At 51.2% G+C, this 22,400-nt stretch overlaps 1 protein-coding gene across 1 annotated transcript; it reads left to right on the forward strand.

Moving 5' to 3' along the window:
- The first annotated feature begins 60 nt into the window (after nt 1–60).
- TTI1 (TELO2 interacting protein 1) lies at nt 61–16,169 on the forward strand. Its single transcript, XM_009669702.2, has 7 exons — nt 61–2,516; nt 3,022–3,225; nt 4,051–4,199; nt 5,030–5,170; nt 6,644–6,848; nt 7,584–7,671; nt 14,355–16,169. The coding sequence occupies exons 1-7, from the start codon at nt 230–232 to the stop codon at nt 14,587–14,589; spliced, it is 3,309 nt and encodes a 1,102-aa protein (XP_009667997.2). The 5' UTR covers nt 61–229; the 3' UTR covers nt 14,590–16,169.
- Nucleotides 16,170–22,400: the final 6,231 nt, after the last annotated feature.

Genomic DNA, 22,400 nt, shown 5'->3' on the forward strand with positions numbered 1-22,400 from the left:
CAGGGCGCATGCGCAGCCGCCTCGCCAGAGCCCGCCAGAGACGCAGGCGCCCCCCCCCACGCCACACGCATGCGCAGCGCGCGCGTCCGGAACCTTTCTCACAGCACCCTCGCCCCGCCGAGCTCCGGTGGACGCTCTTTGTGGCGCCGAGAGGCCGGGCTTCGGAGACGTCACTTCCGGCACGTGGCCGCCCCGCTACGGCGGCAGGTAGGCGCGCCGCCCGCGGAGCATGGCCGTCTGCGACACCCCCCAGGAGGCCTTCGGGGCCCTGCGGCCCGTCTGCGTCCAGCTGACCAAGGCCCAGACCCGGGAGAACGTGGCGCAGCTGCAGGCCCGCCTCGGGGCCGTCAGCGGCCCGGCCCTCCAGGAGCTGCAGGAGTACGTTCTCTTCCCGCTGCGCTTCGCCCTCAAGGTGCCGGGGCCCAAGCAGGAGCGCCTGGTGCAGAGCGTGGTGCAGTGCATCTCCTCTGTCCTCGCAGTGACCTGTGTGAAGAAGCAAGAGCTCCTGCAGGAGCTTTTCTCCGAGCTCTGTACGTGTCTCTCTCCTGCTCCTGGCTTGAGCAAACCAGCCTCGCTGTCAGAGGAGTTAAAGCTGGCTGTAATCCAAGCGCTGCACACCCTGCTGCATTCAGCTTATGGGGATGTTATCTTGTCTTTGTATCAACCTTCCACCCTTCCTCTCCTAGGATTTGCTGTATCTTTGCTTCTGGGCCTAGCAGAACAAGAAAAAGCAAAGCAAATTAAGATCTCTGCTTTGAAGTGTTTACAGGTCCTAATTCTTCAGTGTGACTGCCAGGAGCATCGACACCTGGATGAAGATGAGGCACAACAATGTGGGGATTTGTTTGCTTCCTTTCTGCCTGGGATCTCTATTACACTGTCTCGGGTTATTACTGGAGACATCAAACAAGGCCATAAAACCACTGTTTCTGCCATCAGACTCTTCTACCAGATTGTTGGCTTAGTAATGTCTGATGAACAGCTATCAAGAGTCCCAAAAAATAAAGAGAAGCTGTTAGTGGAACAAAGCAGAATATCAGAACTCATGATCCATAGAGGACCTGACTGGAGTAAGAGTACTGCAGAAAAGCTCTCTCTCCTCGTGCATAAGATAGTTGAATTTTCTTCGGTTCACCCCCACTGGAAAGTGAGACTGGAGCTGGTAGAACTGGTCCATCACTTAATGAGGAATTGCAGGCACTCGCTGGTGGACTCATTCAGTCATCTGCTAAAGGCCTTGGTTGGGCTGGTTAATGATGAAAGCAGCGAAGTCCAAAAGAGGTGTAATGAGGTTCTGCAAGGCACTGCAGAACAGAGGATAGTAGCAGAAAACAGGGCTCTTGCTGATGTTCTGTCAGAGAACCTCCATTCCCTTGCCACAGCTCTTCCTCGCCTGATGAACTCTCAGGATGATCAGGGCAAATTTTCTACCTTGAGCTTATTACTTGGCTATCTGAAGCTGCTGGGCCCCAAGATTAACATTGTCCTCAACTCTGTAGCCCACCTCCACCGTCTCTCCAAAGCACTGATGCAAGTTCTGGAGTTGGATGTGACTGACGTGAAGATCGTGGAAGACCGGCGTTGGGGTTCTGAAAGTTCACGTGAACCTTCGGGCTGCTTGCAGAAGGGAAAGCGTCAGAGGAAGTACTTCCGCTTCTTCACAGAGGAGAAAGTTTTTCAGCTCCTTCAGCAAGTTTGTCGTGTTCTTGGCTACTATGGGAACCTGTATTTGCTTGTGGATCATTTCATGGGGCTGTACACTGAGTCTGTCATGTACCGAAAGCAGTCTGCAATGGTCCTTAACGAGCTGATTGCAGGAGCTGCTGGAGTGGGGGTAGATGTCCTTCGTGAAAGGGAAGATTCAGTGAACATGGACGATCTGAAAGGGACCATAACATCCATTCTTGATGAATACACGGACCAGGCAAACTGGTATTTAATCACTAGTATTGACACAGAAGAAGTTGGTACTGAGTTCTCTGTGCAACATTCAGGACTTCTTGCCAGTCCCGGAGGTGCATGCAGCGGCATTCTCATTCCATCCTCAGACCCACACCTTTCTACCCACACTATGAATGGCAACATCTGGCAGATTTGTATCCAGCTGGAAGGGATCGGCTGTTTTGCTACTGTCCTAGGGAAAGAGTTCCGGTTGCTGCTGCTGTCAGCTCTTTACCCTGTGCTGGAAAAGGCTGGTGACAAGACTCTACTCATTAGTGAGACAGCAATGGGGACACTGGTAGACATATGTGAGGCCTGCAATTATGACTCCATGCGGTGTTTGATTAATGAGAACTCTGACTATCTGGTGAATGGGATTTCCTTGAATTTGCGCCAGTTGGCACATCAGCCACACGCTTCCCGGGTCCTGGACACTATGCTGAGGCATTCAGATGCCAGCTTGCTGCCACTGGTAGAAGATGTCATCCAAGATGTCTTGTCTACACTTGACCAGTCTTATGATAACCAGGCTTCCACTTTCCTCAGGGTCCTCTACTCATTAATGGCAGCTTTAGGTATCTAAATGATGCTTACTTTGCATAATTCAATCTTACTGTCACTAAGCGTACTTGTCTCTGACCTTTCAACTTGCAGTGGGATAGTCCAAAGGCAGTTTCGAGTAGATGAGATACTGCAGCATGGTGACAGCCGTGCTGTGCTTGATGGGCCAGCTCTTGGGCAAAGATTGCTGACTGGCCACTATCCACAACCAGTTTCCTGTTTGTCTGGCCTTCAGCACTGTAGGAGCATAACCTGTGCCAGTTCAGAAAGGATGGATTTACTCCTCCCGTAAGTGTTCTGTAGGAGCACATGGGGTGTATGCCTGTTGACATCAGGGTTTTAGCATACTCTTCTTACACCATCAGGGAGGTCATGGTGATTTGATAGCTGGTGCCTCATGCTGCAGTTCAGTCCCACAAGATTTAAGTCATGTTCTTCTCTCAAGGAATCTGTGGTACCTTGCTGACTTGCGGGAAGGGATCATGACTGCTTTGTGACTTATCAGTTCCTCTTTTGCAGTCCAGTGGTTTGGAACGTCCTGCAGCGAGGGATACCAACAAGGGCAGACTGCTGAGTGGCGGAGCAGAACTTTGTCCCAGGTGCAGCAGCGGCAGCAGATTGTGACAAGGCAAGAAATGGCACAGTTCTTCCTTGACTATGTCAGACAGAAGCAGATTGCAGAGGGCAATCTCCCTGACACGGATGAGGAGGAGGAGGCGGCAGGTCAGTACTGTGAAGGACTGGAGAAAAGTACCTTCAGCCTAGGGAAAGACAGGGACTTCTGAGGTTTCCTTTTGCCAACTGGAGGACGTGGGACCAGGCTGAAATACTACCACGCTTCTGGCTGCCTTGGGTCCACTTTGAGCAGGCTTTAGCCCATATAAGGTGCTGCTGGGTGTTCTTGCTTAGCTCTGTGCTCAGGAAAGCAAAGAAAAAATAAGGTAAAACAGTTGCACATCAAGGCTTTGCCTAGCTCTTGGACACAAAAAACTACTATGCTTTTCCTCACCTCATAACTGGGCATTGCACGTGAGGTTCAGGGCCCAAATTTGCCCATTTCCAGAATCCTATTGCATCTTCCTCCCCTCCCCTTGAGAATCCCTGCAGCATTTCTTTCCTGACTTATGATGACACTGCTTCCTGTGTGTGCTGGCCTTGGCAGGCCCTGCAGACATTCATATGGGGAACATTTGCTGTCTCTTGACTGGACTGTGCTGCAATCCTGACCTTTAAATACTTCATCTTTAAATACCCAGGCTTTTCATTTTTAATAAAAATCAATGGGAAATAAAGAAGTCTGTGGTGAGGAGAGACTGCAAATGTCAGGCTAACAACACTGTCCAGTAAAGAAAGCAAACCTTTCTTTCCCCAGTCCCACAGTCTCACCGAATCGGCCGCTTAACTCACAGAACTCAAACACAGACTTCACTATACCTAAACATGTTCAAAAAGATGCCAAAGGTCTTATTTGGGAATCTGCAGAAGAGTAGTGGGTGGTTATTGGGATCTCTCAGAACTTCAAGTCATTATCATGGTTTTGTTTTCCAGGTGGAGTCCCCCCGCTTGCTAAGCCTGAGCCAAACAGTCCTGACACAGAAGGAGAGACTCCGCTGCCAAGCCACGCTCAGCTGGCCAAAGATGTGATGGAGAGGTGCGTCCACTTGCTGTCTGACAGGAACCTCCGAGTGCGACTAAAGGTCAGTAGACACTGGCTTTGAGGGGACACGTGGTACCCATGAAGGACGCTGGTGGCTCATCAGCATGTATGCGATGCATGTTGGGGCTTCCTGCTGCCTTATGCTTATTCGGGACAGATCCTCCAAGTGTTGGCAAGAAAAACCAAGTGGCAGGCTACTTCCAAGAGTACCCTGGCTGCCACTCCTAAAACAGACTGAACACAGTCTTAGTGGTGGCTTCATATCAGGAATCTTTTCTTGATGCTCATAATAGTTAAGTATCATGCCTCAGTCTTTGGAGGAGAAAGATCTTTCTCCCATCTAGGCCTCCCATCCCCCTTCCTCAAACCATAGTGCAGAGACTGATGAACGTTTCAGAAGTTTCTAGGGTGATGATAAGCAGGGCTGAAAGTCTGGGTTTTTTAATTATGAAAAAATCCTTTGAAGGTGGCCTCCTTTTAAAGTGGAAAGCAAGACAGAAAATGCAGCAGTGAGGCATAACCCAGATTCTTGCCACACAGGCCACGGTCCTGCTAGGGGATTCTGCTGGCGTTCTGTAGCAACACCAGGGTCCTAGCGCATAGCTCAGGCCAGAAATCACGTCCTCATCCAGCCCAGCCCCTGTAGCCCAGCATGAGTTATGTCACTGTGCTACTTGTCGCTTTCAGAATAGGCCAGCGTTCTGTGCACCGTTCAGTTGGTCCCAGTTCATACTGAGGTAAAACTGTATCCTTTTGCTTCATAACCCTTCTTTCTCCTTGCTCCCTGATGTGACTCTGGGGATGCACCTGAATGCCTGGTGTTTCTGGTGTTGCAGCAGTCAAAGTCTATTACTTACCCCTCATGCACAGGTCCTAGATGTGCTGGAGCTCTGTGTAGCTGTCCTGCATCCTCATGGAAACCATCTGCTTCCCATGGCTCATCGTGCCTGGCCAGCTCTCGTCACCCGGCTGATTAGCGATGACCCTCTGGCAGTGCTCAGAGCCTTCAAGGTACAGCAGTGAATCCTTGCCAACAGCCTTCAAGGTGGTGCTCAGAAGGCAAGCAGCTAAGCCACTGCTACGGCCTGCGTGAAAAGCACTCAGTTTGTAGAGTGATTTTTAAATGTGGTTCAAAACAAAGGGGTACCGCCTTGCAGTGGGTGGACTTGTACCACTGTTACTGCAGCTTATCCACAGATCATACCTTGACGCTATTCCTGCAAGAAACACCAATACTAATTGTTATTACAGGGAAGGGGAAAACAGTTCTTTTAGCCTAAGCAGCTGTCAGTGGCACTGTATAGTGCAGCTTATCCCTTGCCTGAACCACGGTCTCAGCAACCCCTTTTAGAAGCACCCTACCTTCTTCGTCTGAAGAGGAGGGGATTTTTTTTGGTGATTGAGGCATTGGTCGGGGGGTGAGGGGGGAAGAGAGTTGCAGCTGTACGTCCTAAAGCAGAGACTTAGCTTCATAATAACAACACTTAGAGTTTCTGACTCTGTCAATTAACAGTTTTCTCTTTCTGAATCAGGAAGCTGGACAATAAAACATTTTACTTGAGGTTGCCAGCCCCAGAGTTTTACAGGGCTTCCACTGCTATGCAGAATAGGATTCATTTTACAGTCCTTCAGTATGAGTAAAAGGAAAGTTTCAATGCCTCGAATTCTGGGAGTCATACACTAGAATTTCAGAGTAGCCATACCTTGCGTGTGCCTGCCTTAGAAGAATGGAGACACCACTATGCAAAAGCTAATTAACACTTGAGAAGTTCAAGGGCTCATGACAAGTAGCACTGCATTTAGGTTTTGTTATGGGAAGCATCCCAAGAGCGTGTTCCTCCTAAATCTCAGGACAAGAAATGTAGCGTCAGTGTAAGCCAAATACAACACAACCAAGATAGTTGTTCTGCACATTAAGACCACGTACATGAGTTTAGTGAAGCTGCAAGAGAGAACGAGGTTTTGGCCCCATGGGTCAGCCCTTCAATTTCACATGAATTTAAGGGCATTCTCTAGTCTTTTACCCTGGGCACACACCAATAGTGCTGCATGCCGTATGCTATAATGAGTTGGCCTTTCTGCTCTCTAGCATGCTTGTGAAGATGGACTGCTTCCACCACAAAAGTTACTTATATTTTAATGGCATCTTCCATCAGAGGTTTCTTCAGCATCTTTGAATAAGGCTTCACAATCTACCCTTTCCTTTACTGTGCTGAGGAGGGAAGGGCAGTCCCAGGAGGTTAGCAATATGATATTGAAGAACAGGACGCAGATCACTCAGCCTTCCCCATCAAGCATGCACCTTCTGCTCATTATGGGAAACAATGGCAGGTGCAGTCACATGGCTCTCAACTACAAAAAGCTATCATGAGAGAACACCTCCTCCCCCAGAGCTGGTGAGGATTGCTAAGCACAGCGGTCTTCAGCAGCCTGCTCAGACTTGTATTTGCACTTATCCTTCAGTAACTGGTGTTTCTCCACTAGGTGCTATGTACCCTGGCTCAAAAGTGTGGGGATTTTCTGAGGCAAAGATTTTCCAAAGATGTCCTGCCTAAGCTGGCCAGTTCCCTCCTCAGCCAAGCCCCAGCCAGTGCCAGAGCTGGGCCTGTGTACAACCACACACTTGCCTTCAAGTTACAGCTGGCTGTGTTGCAGGGACTGGGTTCTCTGTGCGAGAAGTTAGACATGGGTAAGTACTGAGAAAAGTATAAGTAGTATGAGACCTCTGCCCAGCTTAACTCCTCTTCTTTGAGCTTAGCTGACCAGCCTGTACTTGCTTCTCATCCCTCTGGCGCCCTGCAGAATTGATTTCTTGATCTTCCCCAGCCTCATCCCTTTCAGGTCATGGTGGGCATTAATCTCTCCTCATTGAGAGCCTGTAAAGAGGGGCTGGTCACTTACTCCCCAAGAAACAAATGGGTGAAGATTCCCAGTACCTTGTAGAATCTGACTGCTCATCTCACTTGTGCATGAGAAGCGCGTATAAAGTGGAGTTCCTGGGTTGCTGCAGCCAGGTGGGTTGGGCCACGCTTTGTTCTTAATTAACTAAAGAACTGGAGCCCAGATAAGCCTCCAGGCTAAGTTGACGGGTTCCATTTTGGGGCGTCTCTCTGGATGACCCTTTAAATGCAGCACATCACATTCTTCTACTGAATGAACCACTGAAATTCTCCTGGGGCAAGTCTTTGGACCTGATTTTGATGAGGGAAAAGGTTTGCTGGTTAGTTGTTCTTGTCTTCTCTCAATGCCCTTGATTGCTTTCTCAGCTCTGCAGCAAATGCTCAAGGGGACAGGTCAAAAGAGCTCTGGGTCAGACAGTTGGAAGGCTCAGAAGCCACTTGCTGCCAATTTAGAGCAGAGCCTATTAGGCGGCAGCAGCTGAGTAGGTTACCTCCTACCGTTCTTTTCTGTTCCATTTCTGCAGGCGAGAGCGACCTGAATAAAGTGGCAGATGCCTGCCTGATCTACCTCAGCGCCAAACAACCCGTGAAATTGCAAGAAGCTGCCCAGAGGTAATGTCTCTTAAATGCAGGTGCATCGGGTGTACAAGGAGCGTGGGGAGGGAGAGCACAGTAATCCCCTTTCTCTTGCACCTTTTCCCACTCCTCCCCCCCAGGATATTTGAGTCCTGTAGAGCAAGGTCTCTCGTGAAAGCTAACCCCTTTCTCTAGTGAAGTAGCAGTTACTACCCAAAACGAGCTTCAATTAATTTGGGGACAGAGAAGGGAAAATATGCTACTTGCTTTATGCCAACCACATTGCAAACTAGAATTCTTAGGACTCTTGGCCCATTGGTGGGATAAAACTGCAGAGGGGAAGACAGTTGTACAGGAGAATGCGTCAAACGTTCCCATGTATTCTATCACAACTGGGTTTCATGCTTAATACCTTCTGCAGGCTGAGACTTACTTCTGTTATCCTTCTTTTTCCTTCCCCCCCTTTCTCCTGTGTCATCATCTCAGCCCCTCTACTGCAGAGACCCTTTACAAGGGAGCTTTATACTTATTTCAGTCCTATCTCCTGGATTTCAGAGTTGCACCAGAACCACCAAGGTTTCACCCGCCAACATCAAGAACATTCTCTGAGACTTAAGAGTGTCTCAGAAGTATTGTTCGAAACTCATTACTTGTCACCAAACAGAGAAACACCAAACAGTATGCAGCCTTGCAAGCTCAGCCAGTAAAGCCTGTTCAAAATTAAATTATCCATGTGGATCAGAACCATCAGAGAAACAGGTCTGTTGTAGGACCCGATGAAGTGACTTACCTTTCCATCTGCCAGCCTGCAACCAGGCAGTGAAAGGGGCCCGTTCTTCCCAGCTCAGCCGTGTGGCTGGAGTTTCTTTGGGATACTGTCAGTCCTGGCACCAGTTTCTTCACTGTCTTGCTCCGAGAAGGCTGGGAGGGGTTGAAAGGGCACAAACAGTTTAGATTTACACACATTAAGTCTATGAAGTGTTGACAGACAGACTTGGTTGGTGTTCAAAATCCTGCTCAGCATGTCTCGCTGTCAGGATAAGAAGCCACTATTGTCATATGTTGTCACCTGGAAAGACGACTAGAAATTTCAGCAGACAAAATCAGTCCAGTTTCAGAACATATTAAAGTGAACAAGAAAATCAGACATTTCTTTTTCTGCTGAAGGACAGGGGTAAAAGCCACCCTCTTTCTGTGTGGCTAACCTTCCCCTCCCCTAATGGGAAAGGAAGCCAGCTGTGAGCGGGTTCAGCAAGCATTGCAGAGTTCAGAGGGCAGTCTGTTAGAATGGGAAAAAACTATCAGTTGCCTTTCACCTGAGTGCAGGGCTCCCAGGGGTGTGCAAGGTGTGAAAAGCAGCTCAAGCAGAGAGAGCTCTCAGAAGCTGTAGCCATACCTTTCTGTTTGTATTCCTGAGCTGATGAGAATAGATTTATTTTTACTTTAGTGGCTTTTATTGCATCGCAGCAGGCTTCAGCAGCATTCTTTCTGCAAAGGGTTTCTTAGCTGTAGGACTGTATACTCTTAATACAATCTACCTTTCCTCTGTGTAAGCAGTGCTGGAATGGAAAGCAGAACACCAGGATTCATCTAGATATTTGGAATCTTAAGCTTTTAAATCATAACAAAGTAGTCGAAAAAGCTATGTAATTTAACAGTGAAGCGGGGCAAGAATTACTGAATTAGCTTTATGGTGCGAGAGAGTCATTAGAAACTATATTGTCAAGCAAGGTCATGGTGGCTGGAGAAAGAGGGGAGCAAAGGTCAAGACAAGAGTGATTTTTCTCCTGTGTAATATTTTTATTTTTCTTTTAAGTGAAAAGTGCCACATGTCACACTGCTCCCCCATGCCTTTAATGCACCATATGTTACGTATTTCACTGAACAAATCGAGATCTTCTGTGACCAGCTCTCTCAGATAGCTCTGTTGCCCAGACACATGCACGCATCAAGGCATGCATCTTGTCGGGCCTGATATTGAGCATGCATATATGGTAGTACTTGCAGTTTTCAGAAGCTTCCTGCGCAGTCCTTAACACACTATTTTTAGTCCTGCCTGATCCCTGAGCACGGAGCCTGGACGGATCAGAGTTCAACGTATCACAGTGACTTTTAACTATAATGCAAATGATAAGGGGTTTCAGCTTGTGACAGTCAAAAGTAGTTTGTACCATAACAGTCAGCTATAGATCCATGCTAAGAGTCACTTCTCAGCCATACTTCAGCTTCCTTTCTCCAGCTTTTTGAGCACCAGATTCCTGTAAGTCCCACTCCTTTTCTTTGCTCTCCATATGCCTGAAAATATCTTGCAAACTAACTCAGGCTGTCATATAGAAGGCCCTTTGAATCTAGGCAAGGGCAAAGTTATCAGCCTGCTGCATGAAAAAGTCTGCATTTTAAATGCTGCTAAAAACAGATATAACAGAAATAATCTTACCCACAGCCTGAGTGCCAACATAAGTCACTTGACAACCCAGCATTATCACTGCAGAAATCACACGAGGTCAAGAGATATTTGGAATCAGCTTGCCATTTTGATTTACGTTAACTGATATTTCCCGACAAGAAGCAGTCACTGTTGCTCACCTTAGTGGATTCTAACTGAATCCATGAGTTGTGTCCTGCCAGGAGCAAGGTCAGCTCTTACAAAGCCAGTTGTATCGCCAGTAGACTGGGTTTGATTCTAAAGTAAAGATTCTGTAGGCACATTAAGGGCTAAGCAGGAACATTCGGCCACAGTGCTAGAGCTTAAAGGAGGGAAAGAAGAAGAAAGAAAGAGAAGAGAGGAAAAAAAAATTTGCCCGTCTTCCAGAGACGTTACCATGCCACAGGAAGGCTGTTTAATCCCATTTGTGGGCCCTGTAGTTTTATTAGATGAACCAACGGGAGTAAGTGAATTTGGTAGATGCAGCATAGTGCAATAGTCAACAGGCAGAAATAGATGCTGGGAAAAAATAAGCTCCGATATGTCTGAGGAAGAGAAAATGGTACAGCAGGCTTTATTATAAAATGACTGCTGGTAGTATTCCAGGAGGGGAATATTATCCAAAGCTTGTAAAAATAAATAAATAAATACACACACACACAAACACACACACTGAAGAGAAGCTTGGGAAAGCCAGGGAACACTAGTTACATCTTTGCTTTTATTGAAAGTAAGCCAGTGTAGCTGTGGGTAAAGTGGCAAGGACACTTGATCAGCTAAGGAGTTAGGTGGTGGAGGCAAGACTAGGGAACAAGGCAGAGGGGGAGATGTTGTGAACTGAAAGTCACAATATGTAAAAACTGAGCTTCTGATCAATTTATCAATTTGCATCATCCCTGACAGACTTCTCACTTTCAAAACAAAACCAAAGGAAAAGAGATTAAGAAATTGTCATTGGCCCACGTTACCACTTTCAGAAAGAACAGTTCAGCATTTTTTCAGTTTGAAGGGACTATTTTGAAATGAACACACTCAATGCTTTTCAATAGGTATTTACAGCCTGTAAAGTTTACCGTTTGACCTTTTGGTCAACATCCTGGAGACAGATTATTTTTTTTCCCCAGGAGGCAGAAATATTTTTCCTCAGTTATCACTGAAGTCTGTGGTGAATTGTGACTAGTTAAACATTCAGCAGAGATGCAAAAGCCAGAAAGACTTGTCCTTTTGCCAGTCTGTTCACATTGTGCCCATTTGCTTTAGATTTGCTTAGACCTTGGGAGAAGACAAAGCGACAGAATAGCCTAACTCCACTCTGTGCCAATAGAACGAGTTGTTTAGTACAACTGGAGCAAACAGGAGCTATTTTTGGACCTTTTTAGATACCAAAGTTGATTACATGGCATTAAAGACACTTCCTTTGGTTTGACTGTGTAGTTTATTGGATACTTATTGATAGCTGTCATTTGCAAGCTGGGCTGAAGCACACTAAAACAATCACCTGCACAAGTCAAAATTCAATAAAATTATATTTAAGTAAAAAAGCAACAACAGAAAACAAACCTGGATTAACCCCAGGATTCTTTGCCATGGAAACAGGTTGCTTAGAAACTACCTAAGAGTTGGTTTGAAAATGTAAAAGTCAAGTTGTTCTTTAAGCTGCACAGCACTACAGGTTATCAGGAGATAATCACATGCCTTAGGCCATTATGGGCACAAGAGGCATTGGAGTTCTCCAGGGACCAGCTAATCTCTTGAGGGTTGCTCTCTCTGGAGCAACTGATTGGGAAGAGGTTGGAGAGCAGGATATCTTTGCTCTGAATGTAGGAAGTAAGGTTGTATGTGTGCTGGGAAAGCAGAAGCCAGCTGAATAACATTCTCTGTTTCCATATTTACTTCCCAGTGATTCTTCTTTCTTGCCCAGTCTCCCCACACTGACTGTTCCTATCAGCCCCACCCATAAGGGTTTCTCTGCAGCTGTCCACCATCAGCAGCCCATCAGAAGCTAGGGGAAACCAACTGGAACCTGCTATTTCCTAGCAGGTGGGCAGCTGTATGCTCACACCATCATGGCTAAGTGAGCACCAACAGGGCCAGGAGAGCACTGACAGCTGCCAGGGCTTGGAGAGCTAGTGCAGGGATTTCAGCAGGCAGAAGCTCTAGACCCTGCCCTAGCAAGCCTGCTTGCGCTTTTGCTCAGCCTGACACCCATGGGAGGCTAGCACTCAGTTCAGGCCAGCTCTTCCTTTTCCAATCAGCACAACTACAATAATAGAAAGCTGGGGGAACAGAGATCCCCATGAATTCAGCTGAATCCGGCTGTTCCCTGAAAGAAGGCACTGTTGCCAATACAGTCATTTCCAAGCACAGCTATCATTTTGGAGCATGCTCACATTGTGTTCCTCTGGAAGTGACAGATAGGGGCTACAAGTACCCTCAGAAGCAGGCACTGGCTCACAGTGGCAACATATTCACTCTTTGCTGTTCAGACACCTGCACTGAGAGAGACAGGCAAAGGCAACATCTTTGGCTGCTCATGGAGTAACAAGTGAGTCATACTTCAGTGAGATTATTGTGAAGAGGTGAAGGAGCTTTCTAGTGCCTCCATCTCATTTCTGCCCTTTTTCAGGTTACCCATGGCACTCCGCTCCCTTTCAGGGCACGAGAGGAAAGCTTCTAAACAGAATTTCTGCCTGCTCTAGATAGGAAGCAAGCTCGCTTTAGGGATAGAAGTCTTAGTAGGAGAAGTTCTGACAGCCTGAAGATCCATGGCTAGGCATTTACTGAGGTCTTGGAAAGCTGGCTCCAAAGCTTGGTAAGTGCTGAATACCTTTGGTGCTCATAGTCCCAATGGAGCACAGAGTACTAAGCACCATACAGGATGAAGCTTCATAGTGCTGTCAGGGCATCTTGTAAATTCTAGGTTAATTTTGTACATGGCACAGCCAGGGAACTTAATAACCAGTTAAGCCCAATATGCCTTCTGGGCATTAAATCCTAACACAAACCTAGCCAAGCCCAAAGGTTGCTGAGGACGACGACAACTGGCAGAAAGGAATGAATAAGTGTAACTCATGCAAATTAGCCATTTGCTCTTTTGCTCCTAGAAGCTTCCTGCTCTCCAACAAGACTATCTGCAGCATCTCTGTTACAGCAGTTCACAATTGCAGTCAGAAGTGTGAAGGGTCTACTCAAAAGTTAAATCCCCCATCCTACCTGGCATATTGAAATTCAAACTGAAAGCCATCAGCACAGCAGTAAAAGCATTATTGGTAGTTGTCACTTCTCTCTTCCTCCATTCTCTTCTTAATGAAGGCTTATTTAAAAGGGAAAAAAAAAATCCTACTCTGTGAAAGATATTTTGCAGAAGGAAAAAAACTTGAAGGCAGCTAATAAGAGCTCAGCCTGAGGAGAGATTCTGAAGCAAGAGATCTCACATAAACAAAAAGCCCCCCCCACAGCATTCAACTCACCTGTGGCCTAGCCTAGACAGCTGCCAGAAAAACTCTCATTTTTAACACCTCTGAAAGGGAGAGAAGTTTGTCTGGGTTGACCGCTCGCTCCCTGGAAACCAGGCAAGGTAGTGAACAAAGCATAGAACATCTTTTAAGATCTCTGTGGGAAAGACTATCCAAACATAAGGAGTACGTGCAGTACTCTCCAGTCACTTCTCCAGCACTTGCTCCCTGTTAGGACAGGCTGGTTTGGAAAGATTTTTGCCAGAGGCAGCCCCAAAGCACTATTGCTTTCTGTTTGAGCTGGAAGTATTTTTATTCTCAGCCATGTTGACTTTATACAGCGTCCTCTACACACCTCCCCGGTGACCTGGCTCCACCTGCCTGTGCTTACCACAGGTCAGTAACAAGACCTCGCTGGGCTCCTCCCTGCTGTAAGAGGCCACTGCTCTGCTTCCTACCCTTGAGCCACCATGAGTCTCACCTACAGAAGATATGGCCCTCCAAGTTTAGCACCCCCTCCGGTGATGCTAAGACCTCATGCCGAGTCTGAAGCCTGGCTCAGTTATTCACTAGCTCCTCGTTTGATGTCAATAACATACCACTTAGCATAATAACTATTTTTCTCCCATTTTCCAGTAGACACAAAACCACTGAACTGTCTTCTCTTGGGCACAGAAACCATCTTAATGGCTGCCTAATGAGCCTCCAAATCTGTTCAGCTGTCAGAGGTTACAGGCAATGTCAAAACTTTCCACAGTGGTTTCTTAATAACCCTCTTGGGCACAAAACAAAAAGCCTTCTCCTTACTCTTTTTTCCTTTCTTCCCCTTCTTTCCGAAGTGTTTTCCTCCACTTAATGCACGTGGACCCTGACAACACCTGGCTCCTCCTGAATGAGCTCTGCTGCCCTCACCTGTACAAGCCCCCACATATCAGCCTCCGTCCTGTGAAGCTAGGTGGAATGGGAAGGCAGCGGAATGAGTTCACCGATAACGTGCTGTTCCTGTTGGAGAAGTTGCAGCAACAAGAGAGTGCAGCCCTGCAGACCGACACAGAAGAGGCATGTCCTCCTTGACAGACCCATTCAGGAGCTAGGAGGGGAATGAGGAACTGCTGGGATAGTGCTCATCTGGGAAAATCCCATCATTTAAGCCCTGAATCATTCCAGGGGAAAAAGGAGAGGTTGTCAATGCGGGATATTGACTGAGACACCTCCCCATGGGCAGAGGTTTTTGTACAAAGGGTGTTTGGGAATGAGGTAGATACAAATCCAGAGGAATCTGGGCAATGTACTTCCCTGTACATGGTGCTGGAGGGAAATCCAAGGGTCATATCATCTATTTATTCAATATGAAGAGAAAGTCATTTTCCAGCAGTAGCTTGTCTACACTTCGATTGTTGGGTGATGCCTCTTCAGCCTTGACTCCATGCTGGGGAGTTAATGCAGCTGCTGTCTGGCCTCCTTGCATCTCAACAGAGAAATTGTGATACTCTCCTCTTCATAGCTGGGAAATGATCTGACAACTGGCACTGGAAGTTATTTTCTGGCCTTATCTGTTTTCAGGGACAAAATTCTCTTTGGGGTACATAAGAATTCTTTTTCTGATAGCAACTGACATGAAAAACAAAAATTAAGTTGCATTTGCAATAAATTCCTCACCACCACCACTGACAAGAGCAACAGTATCCTGATATCCTCTTAGAAATGTTGAGTCTGTTCCTTTATAATTTACTGTTTGCCAAGACCAGCTGATGAGACTAGACAAATGGATTGTGCTTCCTGGTTCACTTACAGCTGAGCTGTAGCAGATGCTTTAGAAAAATAGCCAACCTTGATTTACAAAGTGATTTGAGAATCTACCTCAAGTCCCAGATAGTTTGTTCCCTGATTAATTGTACTCCTTGTTAAGAATTTGCATGTCTCCCATGTGACTTTGTCAGGCTTCAGGTTCCAGCACAAACTTTTCTGCCTTTCTGCGCTAGACTGAAGAACATCTACTCTGGTACCTCTCCTCCACAAGAGGTTTGACACCAGTCAAGGCACCTCTTCACCTCTTGGAAAAACTAGATAGGGCTTTTAAAGCTGGTCTCCATAAGGCCTGTTTTCTAGATTGCCTGCCATTCTTAAGCTTATTTTTTAGACCTCTCTGGAGAACTAGATGAAGTATCTATCTGTACCCCAGCATAGCCTACCAAGTAGGTGCGTAGGTGTTCAGGCAACGCAGACTGATGTTTGGTCCGAGTGCACTGGTGCCGTGACTGTTCGCTTGAATGGGTATAGTGCAATGCAGTGAATGAAGAGGAAGACTAGTGCTTTGTGGCCTGCTTCCTGCAACAGAGGACTCCACTCCAGAACCAAGGGACTGGCCATACCGCTCATCTGGAAGTTGTCATAGAGCTCCCAAGTCCTCCAGACTCATTCCCTGGAGACCGTCTACAGATGCTGCTTTATTTAAATCAGCTGTTCTCAGACTACTCCATCTCCTGGATCTGTCAGCTTCATCCAGAATGAGTTCTGACACCAGGCTGCTTTACGACAGACACTTGTGCAAGTTTTATGCTAGTAAAGCAAAGGGACAGATTTTTGACTGTAAATTTGGAAGCAAGCTCAGAAATAAGAAAAACAATGCAATAAAGTGAGATTTTTATATGTTACAGGCCTTGTGCATCACTGTTAAGGATCCCAGGTGACTGTTCAAAACATGTCTCAACTGTTGGGACCATGGGGTCTGCTTCTGCTATTCCCTACACACACACACACACACACACACACTCATTTGAGATGGCTTCCCCTTTCCTTCCTGTTTGTGTTCAGGCTTTATTCCTGGTTGGTTTTCCAATAAAAACACAAGCTCTCTGACTTTATACCAAGTGGGACAGAGCTACAGTTCAGCTTTTACCCCTTACCCTTTTTTAATATGTATCAAATGCTTAACATTAAATGATTCCTTTGTACAAAATCCAACCTAAAGTTGACCTTGAGGGAAGTGGGAGAGGCAAAAAGGTGAAATATTACCTTTGGTCTTCAGAGCACTCATGGGATTGCTGCAAGATTTTCTGGACTGTTATAGTACTTCATAAAAATCATCTGTCAGATACATTCCATCAAACCTGTCTCTAGTTTGCCTTTAGTTCTCGGGGAAACTCACACATGACAAATCAGCAGTACAGATATGGCACTCAGTGCTTCAGCCCAAACCATCTGTTCTGGTCTCTCCCCTCACCACTTCTCCCTGCCCTCTCACTTGCCAGCAGCATGGGGTTGTCATGGGCTATGCCTCTCGCCAGAAAAGGACAAGTTGAACACTGCTATGGGAACCCTCAACTGTTTTCCTGCAACTTGATATCAGTCCCCAGACCAGGCTGGTGAGAAATACCCCTCCTATTACCAGCATTCACTGGCTTGTCACAGGCTGCAGACAGACAAATGATTTATCTGCTCTGCTGTGTTTGAATTTGTTACCTCTGGGAAGCAGAAGCATCCCAGCCTTGCTAGATTCACGTCAGCTGAAACATAAGCTTAAAAGAAAAACAAGCAGCTTTATTCTAACTTTCTGTAGAATAAAATTATACATATTTTTGTAAGGAAAAGCATAAAACCAAATGACATTTGACTACTGCTAGCCAGCAATCTCATTTCTAGCTGTCACTAGGTGTTTGCTGGGGGTGACAAAGCTAGTGCAGCACCTGCTCTATTCAAGCACGGAACTCTAAGCAGCTTTATGTAGTCCCAAGAACCACAAAGGCAACTCAGTAGCACTTCTCCTGGTGTGTTATCTTTCAGAATTGACTGAAACAACAGCGTGGCACAACCAATAACCTTGCTTTTTTTCCCCCCCATGACAACTGAGTCTATAAACAACCCATACATTGGGAGTAAAAGCTTCCCACAGTCACCAATACCCAGAGTTGCTGACTACTTGGAGAGTCAGTAAGGCCCTTCGATACAGACCCATCACAATGGTGCTGTTGAAGCACGTGCTGCAGCCAAACGTCTGCCAAAAATCATCCCGCTCTCGCCCAGTCTCAGTGATCCTGCAGACCGCATCTAGTGGGGTCTTTGAGGACACCAACCTTCATGCATCTGCACCACGGCACACCATCATCATGCACAAAAAGAGACACAAAGGCTCAAAGGCAACAGTGTCACATCAAGAAGTCCTTGACCCCATCTCTGCCTCACACCAGCTGCTCTATACCCCTCTAGTCAAGTCTGCACAGCTGTTTGCAGGGCCAGGCTGCAAACCAAGTCCTGTTAGACCCTTCAGAGATGTAGTCATCTTCTACAAGAGAGGCCCTGCCGCCACTGGAATCAGGATCTCAAACCTGCACCCTCAGCTCTCCCGTCCCTGCGCTCCCCCGCAGCTGGAGGCACGGCTCGTGCCCCAGCAGCGGCCCCGGAGATACTTGCATGCATCAGTCCTGGCCGTGCAGCCGGCGTGGGTCTCCAGCAGAGCACAGCGATCTGAGGCCTGACACAACACCCCACATCATGAGACACAGCTGCTACGCTCTCTGGGCTAACACGTCATTCCAGCTTGCTCTTAGCTTTTCCCAGACTCCGCGGATGAGAAGCGACACAGCTGACACCTTCTCCCATTAGCGTGACGTTCCTAGCTCACGTTTCCTCCAGCCCCCTCAGCTTTCCCCGGCGTGAGGGGATCACAGTGTCACATCCAACTCCCAGGGAGCAGCTACACCGACAAAGCGATTCACACACACACATCGGCTGCACAGCATTTTTGAACGCAGCACAAAGTACGCTTTATTTCCTTGCAGGCACTCTACCCCATGCTGGCAGCACGAGGGGCTGGAGAAAAGCAGCAAGATTTAGAGAAGTACAAATCAGTGCAGTTTGAAGAGGAAAAAGGAAGCTGCTCTCTCCCTGCCAATGCTTCTCATGATTACTTTGGGGCCAGCAGCGCTGCAGAGCCTGTTCAGAGGGCTGCAGGCCGGGATTAAAACAAAACAAAAGAGCTGCAGCTGCTGCATTAAGACAAATGAACAAAAGCTCACTCCCCTTCCCCGTTCCCAAGAGCAAACCCAAGCGTGGGGGTTAGCGTGGTGGGCGGCAGCTATTGATTCAGCACATCGGAGTCTCGCTCACTGGGGTGCTGGTGCTCCCGATGCCATTACTGCATGCAGTGACAGCGGCACGTGGCGCCAGGATGCACCAGTCCGGCTCTCCTGGCCACGCTGGTTGCAACTGCAAGGCTGAAAGACAAGTTTAAGCCTGAGGCAACTAAAGTGTTTTATCATACAGGTGAAGCGCGAGCAGGACCTGCCTCCTCAGAGATGGGTATTCCCACACAGTAAGTATTTGTCCAGGCTCCTGCCGAGACCTGCCCGCGATGCCAGCGGGCTCGCCAGCTCCGCAGGCTCCTAAAGCCCTCGGGGCCGTAGGGGGCAGGGAGCGAACCTGCCCATCGCTGGGGGACGCGCAACGGGGGCTCCGTTTCTGCGGTGGAGCCCATCGGGGAGGGTCCTCGAGGCAGTGCCCATCGCTGCGGAAAAGCTGCTCAGTTGCCGCTAGGAGTCTTCCCAGGGAGCAGGCTCTTTCCTGCCTTCAACGTTTATCAAGCACAAAGGCTGCCGGGGGGCAGGCGCCTGGCTGCCCCGCGGGCTCCCAGCGCGACGCTCCGGGGCACTCGTTTGTCCAGCACCGCCCTGGGGTTTTGCCTCTGGTGAGAAGGTTTTGGAAACCAGAGGAGATGTTAGTGGTGCTCGGTTCCCTCCGAGGAGCTTCAGAAGGACGGATGCTGCTCCTGCATTTTCCTCTGCTCGTTCCCTTTCCTGCGCAGCCCCCTGGGACCCCTCCTCTGCACCGTCTCGTTTCCTGGCGCCCACAAGTCACCTCGAGCGTCTCCGAGTCGCCCCATGGCGACTCGCTGCCAAGCGCCGGGCCCGCGAGGCTGCAGCGTCCAAGGGGGAAACGCCAGCGCCGTGCCGAGGCCGGAGCCCTCGGGCTCCAGGCGGCCGAGCAGAGGAGACGCGGCATGGCCGGGGCGGAGGCGGCGGCGCCCCGGCGGGCAGGGCGCTTGGGGCTGCAGAGGCGGCGAGCGCCCGCTGCCGATGCGCGCCCGCTGCCGAAGCCCGCGCCGGCCACGATTTCTCCCCGGCTGCGGGGGCTGCGTGACGGAGGAACCCGCCGTGTTTTCTCAGTGGGGACGGTACAGACGGCAGGAGGGCTGCAACAACAAAAGAACTTTTCTAATTCCTCTCCTAATTGCCATCTTCCCTACGTAATCGGGCTGGCGGCGGAGGAACAACTGGAACCTGCTGCATCAGTCAGAAAGGGGGGGCCTCAGGCTGTCGTTTCAGCGCGGGCTTCCTGGTGACCTAATACACCAGCCTTCTGCTTTCTGGGTTAAAGCAGCACTTGCCACCGAAGCCCACCGCGCGCTAAACTGCCGCGGCTCGCGGGCTTCCGCCGCCCTCCCGCCCGCGTCCGACGGGGGCGTCACGGCAAGACAGCAGGTCGCTCCGAGCCTTCGGGACGGGAGCGAGGGGCGGCTTCGGGAGCAGTAACCCGCGCACGCAGGGTAACGCGCCCCGCGCAGCGCCTCGGCAGGATTTGGGGCATCGGGAAGGCAAAGTGAGGGCGCAAACTCTGGCCGTGCCCATCAGGGACGAGACAGGACCCACTGGTGCCCCCCCCCGCGACTCCGTCCCCAGCTCACAGACGCTGCCTCTCGCGCGCCTTGCCTAGTGTCCCAGGCCCTGCTCTCGCTGCAGCGCTTGCTGGGCACGGCTCGCGGGCCCCGCCAGCGCACGGCCGCCCGCCTGGCCCCAGCCGCGGCCCGCTGCACTCAGCTGCCTGCCGTCCCGGGTCGACGCCCCGGTGCCGCTGCAGCCCGCAGGCGGTGTCCGTGCAATCCCCTTCGTTGCACGCCGCTCGTCTCGGCACGCCTGCAAAGCTCCTCGCACGCGGCTTCTCCACCCAGTTCACTGCTCTCACGCGCAAGCAGCTCACTGGTTCCTCCAGGCTTCACGGCTCTGTTGGAAGTTTTCTTGGTGGACGCCGCCGCCAGCCAGCGGTTGGTGTCCGCGGGGAGGGGAGGCTGCCCCGTCTCAGTCACGGCAGCCTGTCACATCTCTTCCCTGCTTCGTTATCACCCCTGCTTTATTACAGGCAGAGTAAATTGCTTTTGTCTGAAGTGGGATAATGGTCAGAAGAGTGACTGTGTGGAAATGGCATTTTCATGAGGCTCAGTTTTTCCCAGCAGTGACTTGCATGTTAAGCCAGGCCTGTTTACAAACGGGCATGAGGGCTTTGCTGCTTCCCCTGCCTGCTGAGCCCTCCTCTTCCTCCTCCTGCCCCTGAACAGCGTTGGTGGCTCCCGACACCAGCAGCGGCCACAGGGGTCCTTGGGCCTGGGGTCGGGGCAGCAGCCGTGAGCAGAGCACACACTGCCACGGATGGGATGGGGGCACACGGCCCCCACGCGTGCTTGGCCCGGGGGCACCCAGGTCCCTGTATCCTGCTCCCAAAATCCCATACGAACTCAGCAAAACAAATCTCTTCCAATAAAAGATGTTATTTTTAAAAGCTTGCCTGCAGGTTTCACAAATTACTACGATTTGTTTACCCTCCATTTGGGGTGATTTGCAGCCTTTTGCTCTCCTCAGAGCAGCTCCAAGCCTTCCTTTTCCTCCTCTGCAGATGGGTTTTATTGCACTGCTGGCTGATGCCTCCCGCCCGAGAGGGACCAGAAGTCTCGGGGGGCAGCACAGACGCGAGAGCCCGTCGGGGAAAGACCTGCGCACCACCGTTATCGCTGCCGGCGGGCGAGCGCAGCCCCCGGCCGGAGCCCCCTGCCCCCGGGGCGGGCGGCTGTCTCTCCGCCTGCCCAGCACCCCGGGGAGCCGGCGCCGGGGCGGAGCCGGCCCGAGGGGCCGCGGGGGTCCCGGCCCCGGTCCCGGCCCGTCGGCGGGGGCCGCGCTGGGAGGGCTCGGCCCCCGGGCGGCGTTCAGCGCCCCGACGGCTGCCGGGGAGCCCCCGACGGGTCCGGCCCCCCCCCGCTTACCTGGCTCCCGGCGCGGGCACCGCCGCTGCCCCGGCCGCAGCCGCCGCCTTTGAAAGGCGCCGACCCCCAGCTGCGGATGGCGACGCCCGGCCCCGCCCGAGCCCCCCCCCCCGGCCCGGCCCCGCCCGAGCCCCCCCCCCCGGCCCGGCCCACCGCCCCCCCCCCGGCCCGAGCCCCCCCGGCCCGGCCCGTCACCCCCCACCCCGGCCCGGCCCCGCCCGTGCCCCCCCCGGCCCGGCCCACCGCCCCCCCCCCGGCCCGAGCCCCCCCGGCCCAGCCCGTCACCCCCCACCCCGGCCCGGCCCCGCCCGAGCCCCCCCCCCCGGCCCGGCCCCGCCCGTGCCCCCCCCGGCCCGGCCCACCGCCCCCCCCCCGGCCCGAGCCCCCCCGGCCCAGCCCGTCACCCCCCACCCCGGCCCGGCCCCGCCCGAGCCCCCCCCCCGGCCCGGCCCACCGCCCCCCCCCCGGCCCGGCCCCGCCCGTGCCCCCCCCCGGCCCGGCCCACCGCCCCCCCCCCGGCCCGGCCCCGCCCGTGCCCCCCCCGGCCCGGCCCCGCCCGAGCCCCCCCCCCGGCCCGGCCGCCCCCCGTGCTCGGGACAGAGGCCGCCGCGGGGTCGTTTCAGGAGCTTTATTAGCTGCAGCGGGTCTGGTGGTCACAGGCGGGGGGAGGCGCAGGGGGGTCCCGCCACCCCCCCCTCCGGCCCCCGCGGGGGATTTACATCGGGGGCCGCGTCCCCGCCCCGTCCATCCCCCTCCCCAGGGCCCGGAGCCGCCGCCTGCCCTGCAGCCCGGGGAGGGGGCCGGGGGGGCCCTGCGCAGGCTGCCCGGGCGCTGCGGGGGGACCGCGGGGTGGGGGGCC

The sequence above is a fragment of the Struthio camelus genome, chromosome 18, assembly GCF_040807025.1.
Source record: "Struthio camelus isolate bStrCam1 chromosome 18, bStrCam1.hap1, whole genome shotgun sequence".
Taxonomy (NCBI): Eukaryota; Metazoa; Chordata; class Aves; order Struthioniformes; family Struthionidae; genus Struthio; species Struthio camelus.